The 14,319-nt window shown below is 51.6% G+C and overlaps 1 protein-coding gene across 1 annotated transcript; it reads right to left on the bottom strand.

Annotated features, from left to right (window-relative positions):
* Positions 1-2,060: 2,060 nt before the first annotated feature.
* HMGB3 (high mobility group box 3) lies at positions 2,061-7,958 on the bottom strand. The gene is made up of 5 exons (XM_084269327.1): positions 7,913-7,958; positions 4,927-5,083; positions 4,279-4,418; positions 3,592-3,766; positions 2,061-3,062 (listed from the first exon to the last, which is right to left on the bottom strand). Exons 2-5 carry the CDS (start codon positions 5,074-5,076, stop codon positions 2,919-2,921), a joined length of 609 nt encoding a protein of 202 aa, XP_084125453.1. The 5' UTR covers positions 5,077-5,083; positions 7,913-7,958; the 3' UTR covers positions 2,061-2,918.
* Between the last annotated feature and the right edge of the window lie 6,361 nt (positions 7,959-14,319).

The following is a 14,319-nucleotide window of genomic DNA, read 5'->3' as shown; positions in this document are numbered from 1 at the left end:
ACTTGAGATGACATCTCAGAACACAGAAATCAGTGGTGATGGGGGAAATCATATATCACTTATATACATTCACACTATGATATTCATCAATAGCCGATTACTGGGGGAAGAAACATCATCACTACATCTGCAACAGCCAAATCAGAGTCCCACACTAGGGTTGTATTGAACGGCATCCCCAAGGCACACTATATTTTAGAAATTTACAGAGCAGGAATAGGTGTTGCACTGTAAGGTCTGAGACCTTAATCAAGCCCTGCAACTCGATAGATTTCCAATATAACGAAGACAAAGAGGTGTCAGCTCTAGTTCTTATTTGCTAATACTATCAATGGGGGCTCAGCTCACTAGCAGTTAATTCAAAGCCAAGCTCGATTTGCACAGCAGTGATCTACACTAATTCCCATATGTGGCTAAGGGGAGATTTTGCCAACTAGACAATAGAAACAGTATTACAGTTCCTGAAATGATGCCATTGCTTTTCTCTTCTGCTCCACCACTTCCTCATCAAATTTCCACGTGCTGGAATCTCAAGTCATCTTCTCCCTTGTATTGGAAGATGTGCAGAAAGGGCAGCAAATACGAAGGTCCCTATTTCTTTTCCAGATACAGCTTCATCAAGGCTTTTAAAATGCTGCTTCCCAAGAACCAGGGGCAAGTTCCAAGAGTGGGTTTTGTACATTAAAGACACTAAGAATTGCTGTAAGTTAAGCAATTACTTCTGAGTGATTCAACTGTAACAGCCTTAAAAAAAAAGTTGCCCATTTTACCAAAGCTTATTAGCCTGCTGCTTCTGAGACCAAGTTTTACCTGGTTTTGCTTTTAGGTCCCAGCCCACCTCAACACCACATCAGACTGCTTTGCAAAGGTACTATGGTTGTTAAGAAGTCAAGGGAAGCCAAATACACCAACCAATTAGATAACGAAGTAGTCTTACCCACATCAGTAACATTAGTTACTGCCTGCAAGCCTGGCCCTCATACTCTGCAGCTTGGCTCAGAGGGAGGGGGGCAGCAGCGTACCCACAGTTACCACTGAGTTACCCTGTCCTCTTAAGCCCGTTGCACACAGCAACCCACAACCTTGACCTGCTATTAATGCAAGTATCCTCCCCCCCCACACCCCTCAGGTCTCCTCCTTGCTGCCAAGCAAACACTGACTGCTAACTACATCACTACAGCCAGCACAAGGAGGGAATTCAAGGGTAGCAAGAGGGTGCTATAGTTTTACCAGTCTGTGCAGTTTCTATGTTATGGAAAAACAAGGTTCGTCTCGCCAGCTAGAGACTAGGTATTGCTTTTCCCTTCCAAGGGCTGCAAAACACCCCCAAGCTCAGATTTGGAAAGATTTGAGGTGACACGGGCAGCTCGTCAAAAGGGAAACAGACCTGCACCGCTCCCCCAACCCACCTCACAGCACCCGATTCCTATTAAAACTTGCACCATTGGAGAAGGGACACAGACTGAGTACCTGGGCCACGCTCCTACTTCAGCAGGGAGTTAGACTAGGTGCCTGGCTCCTGCCACGAACCAAGATGCTAGAAAAAACCACAAGTCTGAAACAGTTTAACACAGGACAAAAAAGGCACATTTTAATATGTACAGCAATGCATTTGGGCTATAAATTTACCCAACACAACTGAAAAAAAAAATCCAAACTATGCTTTTATACTTATTCCATGGTGTCAGCCTCATTCCTAGCCACCTACCTTTCTCTGCATCTCTGAATGCTGCTATATACACACACAAACAAACAATTACGTCATGAATGTTCATTTAGGCTCCCAAGTTCAAGTAATAAAGTTCAAACTTGCATAGCATCTTATGCCACTCAGCCATAAACAGTTAGGATTGCATATTAGCTGAAGCAGCCATCTCTTTCAATTCAGCCAGTTTTGGCTGGCCACCATTTTTTTTTTTTTTTTTTTTTAATTTTTAATCCTTGAGTCAGAATGTTTCCTAAGTCACCAGCCCTGAGGGATGCCACAGACTTCAAAATGAACCTCTTGCTGTTGTTAAAGATCCTTTTAAACCAGAAATTTAGAGTGTTGTCAAGAACAGTTTTAAAAATGTAATACTGTTTATTTTGCTTCAAAAACATTTCAGCATTCTAAACATACAAAAAAAACAGAACGTTGCAAATTCGTTTAAGTACAGAGTGTTTTTGAACTTCAGTTGCTGCACTGGCTCTCCACTTAGTTGACGATGAAGAGGTGTCTACAGTTTCAGTTTAAAAACTACCGCACTTAACTAAAAAAATCCATACACTTCTCATGCCAGCTGAACCCCCTTTCCACAACTAAGAATGGCAGCAGAATGCTATTTCACTATATACAGAAAGACAACTTTAAGCTAAATGGACGCCCACTGTAGTGTAAATAGATCTACCCTCACAGTGCATGCTTTGGGCCATGGCACCCCGGGGAACGTACAGCCTTTCCAAGTAATCACTGCTCCTCTAAGGCATCATAACTCTAAGCATGTACCACAAGAATCTGTCTAGTTTTTACAAACTATAGATATGTACAGTTTATAACCCAGGATTTTCTAGCCAATAACCATATAGTAACACCACCTTACAAATTAAAAAAATGCTTGAAACATTTTTAAATGCTTTGTTACACCAACAGCAAAGTGCACAGAGTTAGGAGAACACTAGAGCGCCTTTTCATTTTAAAAATGTTTGGAAATATGTACAACTTTGATACAGTTTCAGGGTGCTCACTACACCCATGGCCACTTCATGTAAACCAGTTACAATTTCTAGAGCACTTTTAGAAACTACAACGCGATCGGAATCCAATTTTTTTTTAATTAAGCCTAATAAGGGCAAGAGACACCATCTCAAATAAGAGGTGCTTCATTTATGGTGTTTCCCCTACTCTATGGTATTCACATGGAGACAAGTATTGTACAGTTTTATTCATCATCATCATCTTCATCCTCCTCTTCTTCATCCTCCTCCTCCTCTTCGTCTTCTTCCTCTACCTTTTTCCGAGCAGCTTTGGTTGCTGCTCCCTTTGCGCCATCAAACTTGCCTTTAGACTTGTAGTCTGCAACATCCTGCAAAGTCAAGGGGATGTCTTAATTTGCTCTAAGCAGCAAACACATACAGCATTTGTACAGCAGCAGGCGTTAACGCAAAGGGACTGGCCTCCCATGGCTGCACCCCCAAAAAGGGAGGCAGCAAGCTTTAGAGCACGCAGGTATGCAGACACCTAAGCATACTCAACTGCCTCCAGATGATGGAGGCCTCAAACCCTGAGTTCATGGGTTTGTTTTGGTTTTGAGGAGGAGAAGAAAACCCAGCCTCTCTTAGAACTTTCCTGCTAGCTAACGGGACAGAGCTGCTTTAACAGCACAGCAAACCCTTTGCTGTAGCAACACAAGCTGCACAACGCTGGGGGAAGTTCTCCCTCCTTGCTGGAATCCACCTGCCCCTCTTCCACCTACACTGTCCCAACGTACAGAGTTCACACAGTGCATGGAGACTGGTCTGTAAGCTGTGGCGATGGTCACTACACTGGGTCTGACACAGAAGTTGATCAACGTACGAGCCAGTATGAAAAGCCACAATGAAAACTAGCCTTACCTTCTCATACTTCTCCTTCAGTTTAGCTGCCTTATTATTATAAGGCTGCTTTTCACTATCACTGAGGTTGTTCCACATTTCACCCAGTTTCTTTGCTACATCCCCAATGGATATGCCAGGGTTTGTGGACTTTATCTTGGGGCGGAACTCTGAACAGAAGAGGAAGAAGCCAGACCTTGGGGAGAAGCACCAGAACAGAGTCAACACCACAGCGGCATGCCCAGGGAGCACCCCATCCCTGTTCCTCTCCCACATCCACAAAGAAACATTCTTTTTACTTTAAAAAAAAAAAAAGCCAACCCCACACCAAACCCAAAAATGTTTTGATTTTACTGAGCCTCAGACAAACAGCCCTCACTCAATGCTGGTTTTAATCAGCTGTTGTCCTTCCCCACCCCACCCCCCTTCATCTTGGATATCCAAGTCTCACTGCAAAACAAGTCATTTGCATGCCTTCTATCACCGTGAGTTTAAGGGTACAGAGCACTGACAACTCCTGTTAGTGCTCAAGATCACAAGCTGCCTAGGCAGCTTCCAAGACAGGATCAAGTAAACTATGAATAGTAGCAACACTGCTACACCAACAGCATGCCCCAGCTACTTCCTTTATGGAAACTTATCAGCTGCGTTACAGGGTGCAAAACTACATGAGAACACGAGTGCATTTAATGCCTCAGAGTTACTTACGGTGGTCGTTTGGGGGCATTGGGGTCCTTCTTCTTCTTGCCACCCTTGGCCGGTCCATAGTCCTTCATTTCTCTATCATATCGTACCTTGTCAGCCTTTGCCATTTCATCAAATTTAGCTTTCTCCTTGCTTGACATAGTCTAAAAAAACAAGACACCGAACCTGTGATTACCCAACTGTTCAATAGCTGGCAAACTTAAGTAAACACACCAACACATACCGACTTGATAGGGGAGTTTCAGAATTTGTTTGTTTGTTCCCTAACTGGACCACCTTGGGGACGAAGGTCCTGTACCCCAGTACACACTGCAGCCACAGCTGGCATATCGAGCAAAACAGAAGCAATGGGAACAGGACAAGCACAGCCAGAGTCCTCCTCAAGGACATGGGCCTGGGAGGTGGCTGCTGAAGGACACTGGTTGGAAACAGAAAAAAAAAAGGACAGAGTACAGTAGAAGAACCTAAGCGGGCAGACACACTGAGCTGCAGCCTTCACAACCACCACAGGAGTCAGGAGCACCTGGTCAATGGCTGCGACACCTTGCCAAGAATGGCACACAGACCAAAAGAGCACCAGCTCCCTTCACATTCAGACACACGCACGTCACCCTACCAGACACCGTTTCAGGATGCCACAAATTAAAGTACCTTCCACCTCTCTGAGCACTTCTTGGAGAACTCTGCAAAGTTGACTGGAACCTCTGGGTTCTTTTTCTTATGTTCCTCACGGCACGTCTGCACAAAGAAGGCATAGGCAGACATCTTGCCCTTGGGCTTCTTCGGATCACCTTTAGCCATCTTGACTCTGTAGGCAAGGAGGGGGCAAAGAGGCAAAAAACAAGTGAATGCATATACAGATCAACGTGCATATGTACGTGTGTATGCGTAGATGGTGCATATGTGCTTATACACACACACTGCCATGCCCTGCAGCGATGTCCCACCACTAACACATTCCTTTCTTCCTCCCCAACAGCTCTTACCACCCCCAACAGACTTATTCTTCCTAGAGACTCGGGTTGCAGACTTGAGCCAAGTGAAACCGATGACTGGATTTAAGTTTTACAACTGATACACATTTACATCATGTCCAAAGCGTGGAGACAGGCTGTTAAATGCACATACTCCCGGCCATTAAGAGTTATATATGAACTAATATAAAAATATTTGTTTTAGTTGGCCACCACGCTGAGGCTTGAGTGGCGTGCACAGCATCAGGCGCTGTGACTTATGCCTTTAGTAGCTGGAGTTCACATGTTAGCAGCTGCTGTCCAGGTAGGAAAGCAGGAGAGATCATCTCCCTTCCCGCTAAAAGTGTGATAACCTCCCACACGGGAGGTGTGCGAGTAAAGGCGACTTTTAAACACAATAGGATCCACGGGGCTCTGCGAGGTGAGCAGCGCTTGCTCTTGCTCCACCAAGTGACATGTTCGGAGGCGTAGTGGTCAGCGCAGAGCTGTGATGAGCAAGTCACAGAGAGGACGGTGCTAACTTTTGGGCTGTCTTTCTCTCCCCCCTCTTCCATCTATTTCCCCCCCGACACACCCCCCCCCCCCCAAAAAAGAAAAATCCCCGCAGCAATATTTCCTATTTACAGCTTCTCCAGCGCCTGAAAATTTAATTTTTATTGGCACAACGTTAATATTTAATTGCGCCCATTAAGCCCCCACGCGCAGGAGAAGCGGCTTCGGGCTGCCCGCCCCTGCCCCGGCCGCTCCCGGCGGGATGCCCGCCGCCGCCCCGAGAGCCCTCCGCGGGGCGAGGGGAGACCCGCGGGCCGCGGGGCCACCGCGGCGAGGCGGGAGCGCGGAGCGGGGCAAGGGGCCGCCGCCTGCTCCCGAAGTTGGGGGCCAGCGGCCCGCCGCGGCCGGCCTGGCCTCCGCTCCGCTCCCCTCCCGCCATCTTCTCTCCCCCCCCACCCCCCCGCCTCCTCCCACCTCCCCCGCCAAGGTCACCGCGGCGGCCGGGCTCCGCGGCGCGGGGCGCGGGCACCTGCGGCGGGGCCGGGGCCGGCGGGCGGAGGGGGCAGCGGCGGCTCCGCCAGACGCCAATAATTCATCTTCCATTTTGTGAAACGCCTCCTGATGAAAGAAAGTGCCCCTGAAATGCGGCGGGGCGGCGGGCGGGGGGCGCCGGGGGGCCGGGCGGCGGCCGGGGGCGCCGGCCCGGCCCCGGGCGGCCGGTGCGAACGGCAGCGGGAGCGGCGGTGGCGGCGGCCGCGCTCCGCGCCCAGGGCCGGCCCCGCTCGCTAAGATGGCTTCTCCCAGCGCCGCCGCCGCCGCGCCGCCGAACAAAGCCGCGCTCCCCCTCCGCCGCGCTCGGCCCCCCGCGCCCGCCGCCCCCGGCCGCCGGCCCCGCCAAAACGCCGCCCCCGCCGAGAAGGGGCTCCCCGCTCGGCCCCCCGCCGGGCGGCGGGGGCGGCGGGGCCGGGGCGCGGGCGGGAGGCGCCCCCCCCCTCCGGCCCCTGCCTAGCGCAGCGCTCTCTAACAAAGGCTCCCGTGCAGCCATTATCGCCGCCGCTACGCTCCTCCGCGCCGCCAGAAAAAAGAGTGCGGAAAGCCCCGGGGCGGCCCCCCGGAGCCCGGCCGAGGGCACAGGAAGGTGGGGGGAGAGGAGCCGGGGCGAAAGCGAAAGGTTTGAGCCCCCCGCGGGGCGCCGGGAAGGAGATTTCCCCCGCCGCGACCCCCCTCCCCATCCCTATGCCGCTTACACGTCTTTCTTCCCTTCGCCGGGGCTCTCCAGCGCCAGCCATATTAATGCCCACAGCACGGGCGGCGCGGCGCGGGGAAGAGGCGATGCGGGGCCCCGCCGCGGGCGCAGCCCCGCCAGAGACACCTTCCCGGGCAGGGGAAGAGCGGCGGAGGCAGAGGCGAAGGGATCGGGGGAGTTTGGAGGCGGCGGCGGCGAGAAAAAAACTGCTTCGCCGGGACAGACGGGCGCAGCGCGCAGCGTTTATCCCTGTCAGATGCTAAAGCGACAGCCATATTAATGCAGAATAAACAGCGGGCACGGCATTGCGCACGGCCAACAACTTTCCCACCGCCGCCAGCCCCACCGAGCCCACCCGGGGGAAGGGGGCAAATAAAAGCCGCGGGCGCCGCGCGTTTTGCCGTGCGACATTAGGAGGCGGCAGAGAAAAATCCCTGCCCATGCGGGGGAGAAGAGGAGTTAGTCCCGGTGTAGTTGCTGCACCAGCCATATTACTCTCGGCGGTACGGGAGCCCGGCACGGGGAAACCGGGCTGCACCGGGGACAGGCAGCCCCTCCGCGCCGAGGGGGAGCTCCCGGCGGGGCAGGGGAGGAGGACGGGGGGCAAACACCGCGCCTCGCCCGCCGCCCCGCCAGCTGCGCGCAGCATCTGCCCCGGCACCACCGATCCCCTGGCGAGGGGCGAAGAAAGTTTTGGGTGATTTTTCCGATTTTTTTTTAAATAATTTTTTTGTTTTTTTTTTAAAAATCCCCAAAACTCGGAGGGAGGGAAAACAAAAAAAAAAAATATAAAATTAAAAAAAAAAAAAAAAGCGCCCGGGTCAGGCAGAGCAAAGGGACGAAGGCGCGGGGGGCAGGGCGGGGCGGCGGCGGGGCGGGCAGGGGGCAGCCGCCCCCCGAAAAGTTGCGGCGGGGCTGCACGTACCTGTATTGTTCGCGGTAGTGTGGACAGGAGCTGGAGCGCAGGGCACGACGCGGGGCTCGGCGCGGCTCAGCCTCGCGTTGGCTGCCTACGAGAGCGGCCTGATTGGCTGCGGGGCTCTGCCGTTTAAAACAACCTCCTCGCCCGCTCATTGGCGCGGCGCCTCATGAATATTAAGCGCGGCCGCGCGGCGGTTGGCGGGCGCGGGTGAGGTCATTCATTCAAAACGAGCGCCCGCCGGGAGACGGGGAGCTCGGCGGCGCGCGCCGGGGAAAGCGGGGCGGGGGGGGACGGGTTTTGGGGAGGGGGGTGTGGGGGGAGAAACAAGGAATAAAGGTTGGCGCGAGGGGGCCGCGCGCCCCGCGGAGCCCCGGCCACGTGCGGGGGGCAGCCCGGTGTCCCGCTCGCCGCGGGACGGGCCGGCGCCGGGCGCGGAGCTGGTGCGCGGCGTGCGGGGCCCGGCTCCCCTGACCCCCCAAACCCCGCTCCGCGGTGCAGGGCAGCACGGGGGCCGGCAGTGGCAAGCGGCTCCGCGCTCTGCTCGCCTCGGTGCCCAGCCGGAGCTGAGACCCGCTGCGAGAGCTGGGGGGGCGCGGAGCCGCGGGACAGCTCCGGCAGCGTCCCGGGGGAGACGGTGGGGAAACCCCCCCACCCGCTGTAGCCCTTTATTGACGCTTCCTGCCCCGGAGCCGCCGCGGCCCGGTTCCAGCCCAAGGGCACTGTTGGCAGAGCCGGTTACTGCTGCGCAGCGCGGGGAGGGAACCGAGCCCCAAACAAACTCCGCTGGCAGCCGCAACCCGCGGTGGAGGGAAAGGAGCGACCGAGCTGCGTGTTCGCTGCAGGGCATCAGAGCGTTTTACCCGCTCCTTCAGCAAGTAAAGCACCAACAGGATGGAATTACTCTTTCTAACTCACTTCCACAGCTTGTTTGGCACTAACTTCCTAGGGTCAGGTTGTTAGAGAGGCTGGTTGGGAGCAAGGAAACCCCAACATGCCCTTTCTGGCTGAAACGGCCCCAGCAGGGCTCTGGGGCCAACAGCTACTTTGGCTCCCTCAAAAACTCTATTTCCTATAGGGCAGCTGCCAAATGGTTAAACTGGTATTAGTGGCTGACCACAATTGTTGGCTTGCTTGGAGAAAAAAAGAGCTGTTATTTTAAGGCTGGAGCGGTAAGACTCAGAAACCACCACATACTGTTATGGGCTGGGCATAACTGCCACCCTTCTTTTATGATAGCCAGAAGAAACAGTTGCCCTCTTTAAGGAATAGATAGCGAAAAGAAGCCTCCACCCTGGGCTGAGATGCTGACATGCATCAGGGTTGGCCAGATACTGCCCTGTGGAAACACTTACGGCTGTAACAACATATGGCCACAGGTTGCCTTTGCCGGAAGAGATCAAAACAAAGTGACTGATGAGACATAGAGGAGTGCCAGCCTCCCGCTGACAGATCCACTGGGAAGCACGTGGAATTTCACCCAGGATTTTAGCCAAGGTACTGCCTGGATTTCTCCCTTAGGATACACCTCAGCTGGTCTATCAGGCGCCCCCGTCCAGTTGTCATCTATACACAGAACCACTGAGGCTTATAGAGACCTACACCTGTGTCCTGGGGCTTTCCAGAGCATCTATGATAAAACCAGTCTTACCAGCCTCTTGCCCTATTTCTACCTTCTAAAACCAAAAGCACAAAACAAGGGGTTCATTCATAAATGTTAATGAGGCTACCTGAGGGACTGGATTCTGTAGCATCATCATAAAATAAGACAAGCAATACTACTGCAGGATAATCTCTTTGTAGCTGACAAACATTCCCCTCACCTATTTTTAGGGATACTTTAAAGTGTTTCAAACTAGTTGAATAATTAAGGCTTTTTTTTCTTGGCTCTGGAATTGCACAATTTTGTGCTCTAAAACACTGTCTTCCTCAAACCACCGTCTCGTCCTAGGGAGCACCAAGCTGGGAGCATTACAAAGGTGGCAGCCCCAGTGGACAGGGTTACTTATGAGCTTGCTTAGGACCAGCACCAGGCATTGATTGTGCAGTTCTGCTAGCCACCTCCACAGCATCCCTCCTGTTTCTCATAGGCCAAGGGAGCCTATGAGGCCCAAGATGCTTGATCTAGGAAGGCCAGGAAAGTTTTGACAGCTGGTCAAGGGGCAAAGGAGTTCTTTTGGTAGCTGAGTGACAGTTGGGATGAAGGTTTTGTCCCAGCAGTCTCAGTAGGGTTTTGAAAGCAGTGGAGGGCTGAGTAGCAACTGAGTGACCATAACCCCCATAGGGAAAGCTTCGACTTGCTGCCAGAACTGCCACTGATGAAAGAAGTTCTCCTGTGGTGCCCTCTGCCCTGCATTGCCCCTGGCACCCGTGTCCGAGCACCAAGAAAACAGCCTAGAAAGTTGGCTGGGCAAATTTAACCTTCTGCTGCAAGCTCTTCAGGTTTGGCAGTTTGAAGGGGTTTGCTTGGTTGGTTTAACAGTACAAATCACTGGGCATTTATGCTGTGGGAAGCATGAGAAGAAAAGCCAAACTAAATGAAATGTCAGGATGCTGGATCTTGGCACAGATGACAGCAGGGTTTGCAACGATTCCAGGAGAGTTCAAAACAGTCCTGTACCTTCCTTTCAGAAAGTGCTGACCTGATCCCCACCATGATCACTACAGGCAGGATTTATTTTGCAAATGAATGCAAGTTAAGCAACTGTCAGCCATACCTGCATCCCACAGCAGGGACCCAGGCCAGGCAATATCTTGAAAGTAAGGACTGAGGCATAAAATTTAGTTCAAGGAGGTCCCATAGAAAGCAGGCAGCTTCCAACACTTGCAGTAGCCTGTTGCTGAGAAGGTTGACCACTAAGTCCTGTTGCAGCTGGAGTGGCTGAACACTGAAGGCTTCTGGCCCATGTACATCATGTTGGTGCTGTCCAGGAGACTGTAGAGATGCAAACAGCAGAGGCCACATCATTACCTGCCAAGGTGGAATGGCATCTCCTCTTTGGCTAGAGATGATAGAACAGGGAGGCTGCAGTGAAAAATCCTGTAGTCACCAAGGCATCCTCCAACAAATCAATGGATTACTTAAATACATTTTAAATCCAGCAAAGTCATCCATTGTTACATATTGCCAGCTTCTACTCCCTGGAACTGCCCAAGTTCTAGAATAAATTCACCTACTCTTCAGCCAACAGCCAGGTCTTTTTTGACCCTAGTGACAGCTTGGTGGGGTTGATCTCACAGCTCTGTCCTGCTCCACTCGTGTCAGCTGGATGGCAAAATAAGGCCCAGCAGTATTTAAGCTGTTCAGAAATCAGAAGTGCTTGAAAAGAGCCAGAGCAATAACTGATCTTTGTGGAACACTGCACAACGGGTGCAGTAAGGAAACTGCATCCTCACCACCACTGATCAGCTCCACAGATCATCCACCTATTCTCACAATGTATCTTGACCATCTCATTCCCATCAGTGAGACCATGAATACCTCAGAGAGGTCTTGGAAGACAACCACTGTGTGTAAAAGATCAGCCCCAATACTTTTAATGAGCTTCTCTGTCTGAATCCAGATTGCCTTGATGTAGAAAGTTGTCCTGACATTAACTTGTACTTGACCTCTTGCTAGTTTTGCTAGGCTTTTGCTCTGCCCTTGGGATGATTGCAGCCGAACAGTTGATTTGAATTGATGTCATGTCCTTACTGGGCTTGTCCAGTATTGGTCCGAGTGCATTGTGCTTGTCGTGTGGGCACTTCTGATCATGGGTAGCATCACCTACTAATTGCTAGGAAGAGGCTGGGATGAATTCACACATTGAAATTTAAAAGCACCTCAGTGAATTACAAACACATCAATCACAGAAAAATTACTAGGGCCCCCAATGTGATGATGTCCTCAAAACGAGCTACTGAGTCTGGAAAGTTTCCCAAACATACATCATCATTTCCAGGAGGAACAATCCAGTTACCTGGTTCTCATTTTGGAGGGGCAGCTCAGTGCATTCCCAAAGCGGTTTCCTTACTGAGGAGCTACCTGGGCTCAGATTCGGCAGCATCACTGGGTACAGCTACAAAAGCTCTACTCTGCAGCATGCACACTTGGAGATGTGCTGTTTCACCCCATCAGCCTTTGTTTCCCAGTGCTGATACCTGAGTTTCTGCCTTTCTATCCACCAGCTGATGCGGGTCTCAGAAGGTCTCCGGGCACAGATAACTACAATGAGGTGTTGGGTACCAACACAGCATCAGCCCTTTTGCCCTTTACCCAGCTTTGGAATACGTTGAGGCCACAACTGTGTGGTTAAATCAGGAGCACCCATGTTGTTGGGCACCTGACCGCTGCACTGGGGAGTCTATTCGAGGCAAGGAGTACCGGAGGCATCAAGAAATCTCACTGGAAAGCTTGGGGCAACCTGCCTGTTCCCCTCCTGAGCTAAGAAGTAATTTTCTGAGGCCACCTAGGCCACTGAACCCCATGGGTCATAGCAAAAACAGAAGTCTCCCAAGAAGAAACATGCTTGCTACATACAAGGTGAGGAAGTTCAGAAAACCTTGCTGATAAACACTCCTTTCTCTCAAGCATGCAACTCTGTTCCCGTGAAACACGTTTTCAAGCACCCTGGGCACCTAAGGTCAGCATGCTGAAGATGTGCCTGGCTGAAACACCAGAGGCCGGGCTACCCACCTCTGTCACGCAGGGTTAACTCCACAGCAGGTCTCAGCAGAAGGGTCCTTTCCACCAGCCCCGTTCAGCACACAGCCTTTCCCGAGGTCAGGACCGCATCGGGCGCGGATGGGTTCAGAGGCAGCTGAACTCCAGCTCTGTGGAAGGGTCCTAGCGCAGCCACAGCAGTCCCAGCACATCATCATGTGTTCCTTGCAGCGGCATCCCAAGCATCCCGCCCTCAGCAAAACCAGTTATTCCATTGTGGCCGGTGAGCTGCAGTTTAAGCAGTGTAATTACAACTGCATTTGGCGCTTCCACTTCTGTCTGGATCGAATCTCTTTGCAACCCTTACCCACTGGCAAAATTCTCCAGTGAAGACTTGACCTGAATGAAAAGGCTGATATAAATACATCCGTGGGGTTCTGCCAGCAATTAGGGATAAGGGCAGGGGGAATTCCTCCTAGGAGTCTAACAAAGCCAGGAAACCTTTTTAAGCACAACCAGCCTATCAGAGTGACAGAGTTGACATTTAAGGTTGGGTGGACAATAGCGCATGAAAAAGTGTTAAATGACCTGTTCATCTCAACAGCATATTCATTAGGCGAGTTAGGGGCTGTTTCAAAAGCCTCAGGCTTGGACCTAGCTTCTCCCATCCCTGACCCTCTGTGTTAACATGCAATAGAGAAGAAGAGGCTCATTTAACCCTTCTCTAACTAGCATAGTCGAAGGCTGTTTGCAGAGGGGTTTTTGTTGGTTGGGTTTCTTTTTTAATCAAGGGTTTGCCTTCAGTAAAGGTGAGGAGGAGTCCCTCCATGAGAGACCCTCCCAGTCTTACAACACACCGGATTTCCACATATGGATTTTTCTGATGCCCACAGCCTGAGGCTGAATTCCAAGACCTGTAACGATAGTAAAATATTTGTAATTGCTCGCTGGGATCTTAGCCAGTGAGAATATTTCCTCTTTAACCTATGAAACAAAAAGAGTTATCTTAAATACGTGCTGAAAGTAGAAAATAAAATTAGCCATGGTGTTCCAGGAGCTTGCCAGCATGCAAGTTCAGAGAGCCAGAGGTTAATCTGATCCCAATTCAGCTACGGGAAACCCAATGTTCCGACAATTATAACATTAGTCCAGATGAACAGGTGACACCCCCCGCCCCAATCCCCTAATGGGGTGGCACAGCCTGTTATCCCCTGTAGCCATATCCCATTAAGCTGACACCTCGGCAGGAGTAGGATACGCTCCCAGTTGCACACACAAAATTAATTATTGTCAAATGCACTTCATGGGGACTGAGGTGAGAAATACAAGTTAAAATAATTGACAGTCGTATTAGGCAGCGGTTCAAAACCTCCTCACAGGATAACCACAGGCAAGATAAATAGAAACTCACGGTTACCTTCACAGGTGGGCTCCCCCCACATCTTGTCACGTTGTCCCCACTCCTCCTGGCTTTTCCCTTCCTTTCTCTCCCTTCTCCCCCTCCTGTTTTTGCTTCCCTTCACACCTCAGCGCTGGCTCTTTCCCAGCACAGGCTGCCAGGCTGCCCAGGGGGTGGCAGGCAGGCAGTTTGCCCCTGCACACCTGCTCCAAGAGATTTGCCACTGCAGTACAGCACCTCCTACGCTACCAGACTCCTGGAAATCGTGTGCCCCTGCGTACTGCCTCCTTACATTCCCCGCTCGTCTCTGCTCCCCCATCTAACACACCCTTCCTGCTACTACACACTTTATTCAGGCATCTTCTTCCGTGC

Source organism: Gallinula chloropus (assembly GCF_964237585.1).
Source record: "Gallinula chloropus genome assembly, chromosome: 11".
Classification (NCBI taxonomy): domain Eukaryota; kingdom Metazoa; phylum Chordata; class Aves; order Gruiformes; family Rallidae; genus Gallinula; species Gallinula chloropus.
The sequence above is the reverse complement of the archived record's forward strand: the minus strand, read 5'-3'. Positions and strand labels throughout refer to the sequence as shown.

Bases quoted from the DNA above. Each gene is read 5' to 3' on its own strand.
- HMGB3 (XM_084269327.1), bottom strand. From the start codon at position 5,076: ATGGCTAAAGGTGATCCGAAGAAGCCCAAGGGCAAGATGTCTGCCTAT. The intron at 3,767-4,278 runs GTAAGTAACTCT...CTTCTCCCCAAG, and splicing joins AATGCCCCCAAACGACCACC to GTCTGGCTTCTTCCTCTTCT. The intron at 3,063-3,591 runs GTAAGGCTAGTT...TTGACTTTGCAG, and splicing joins TGAAGGAGAAGTATGAGAAG to GATGTTGCAGACTACAAGTC.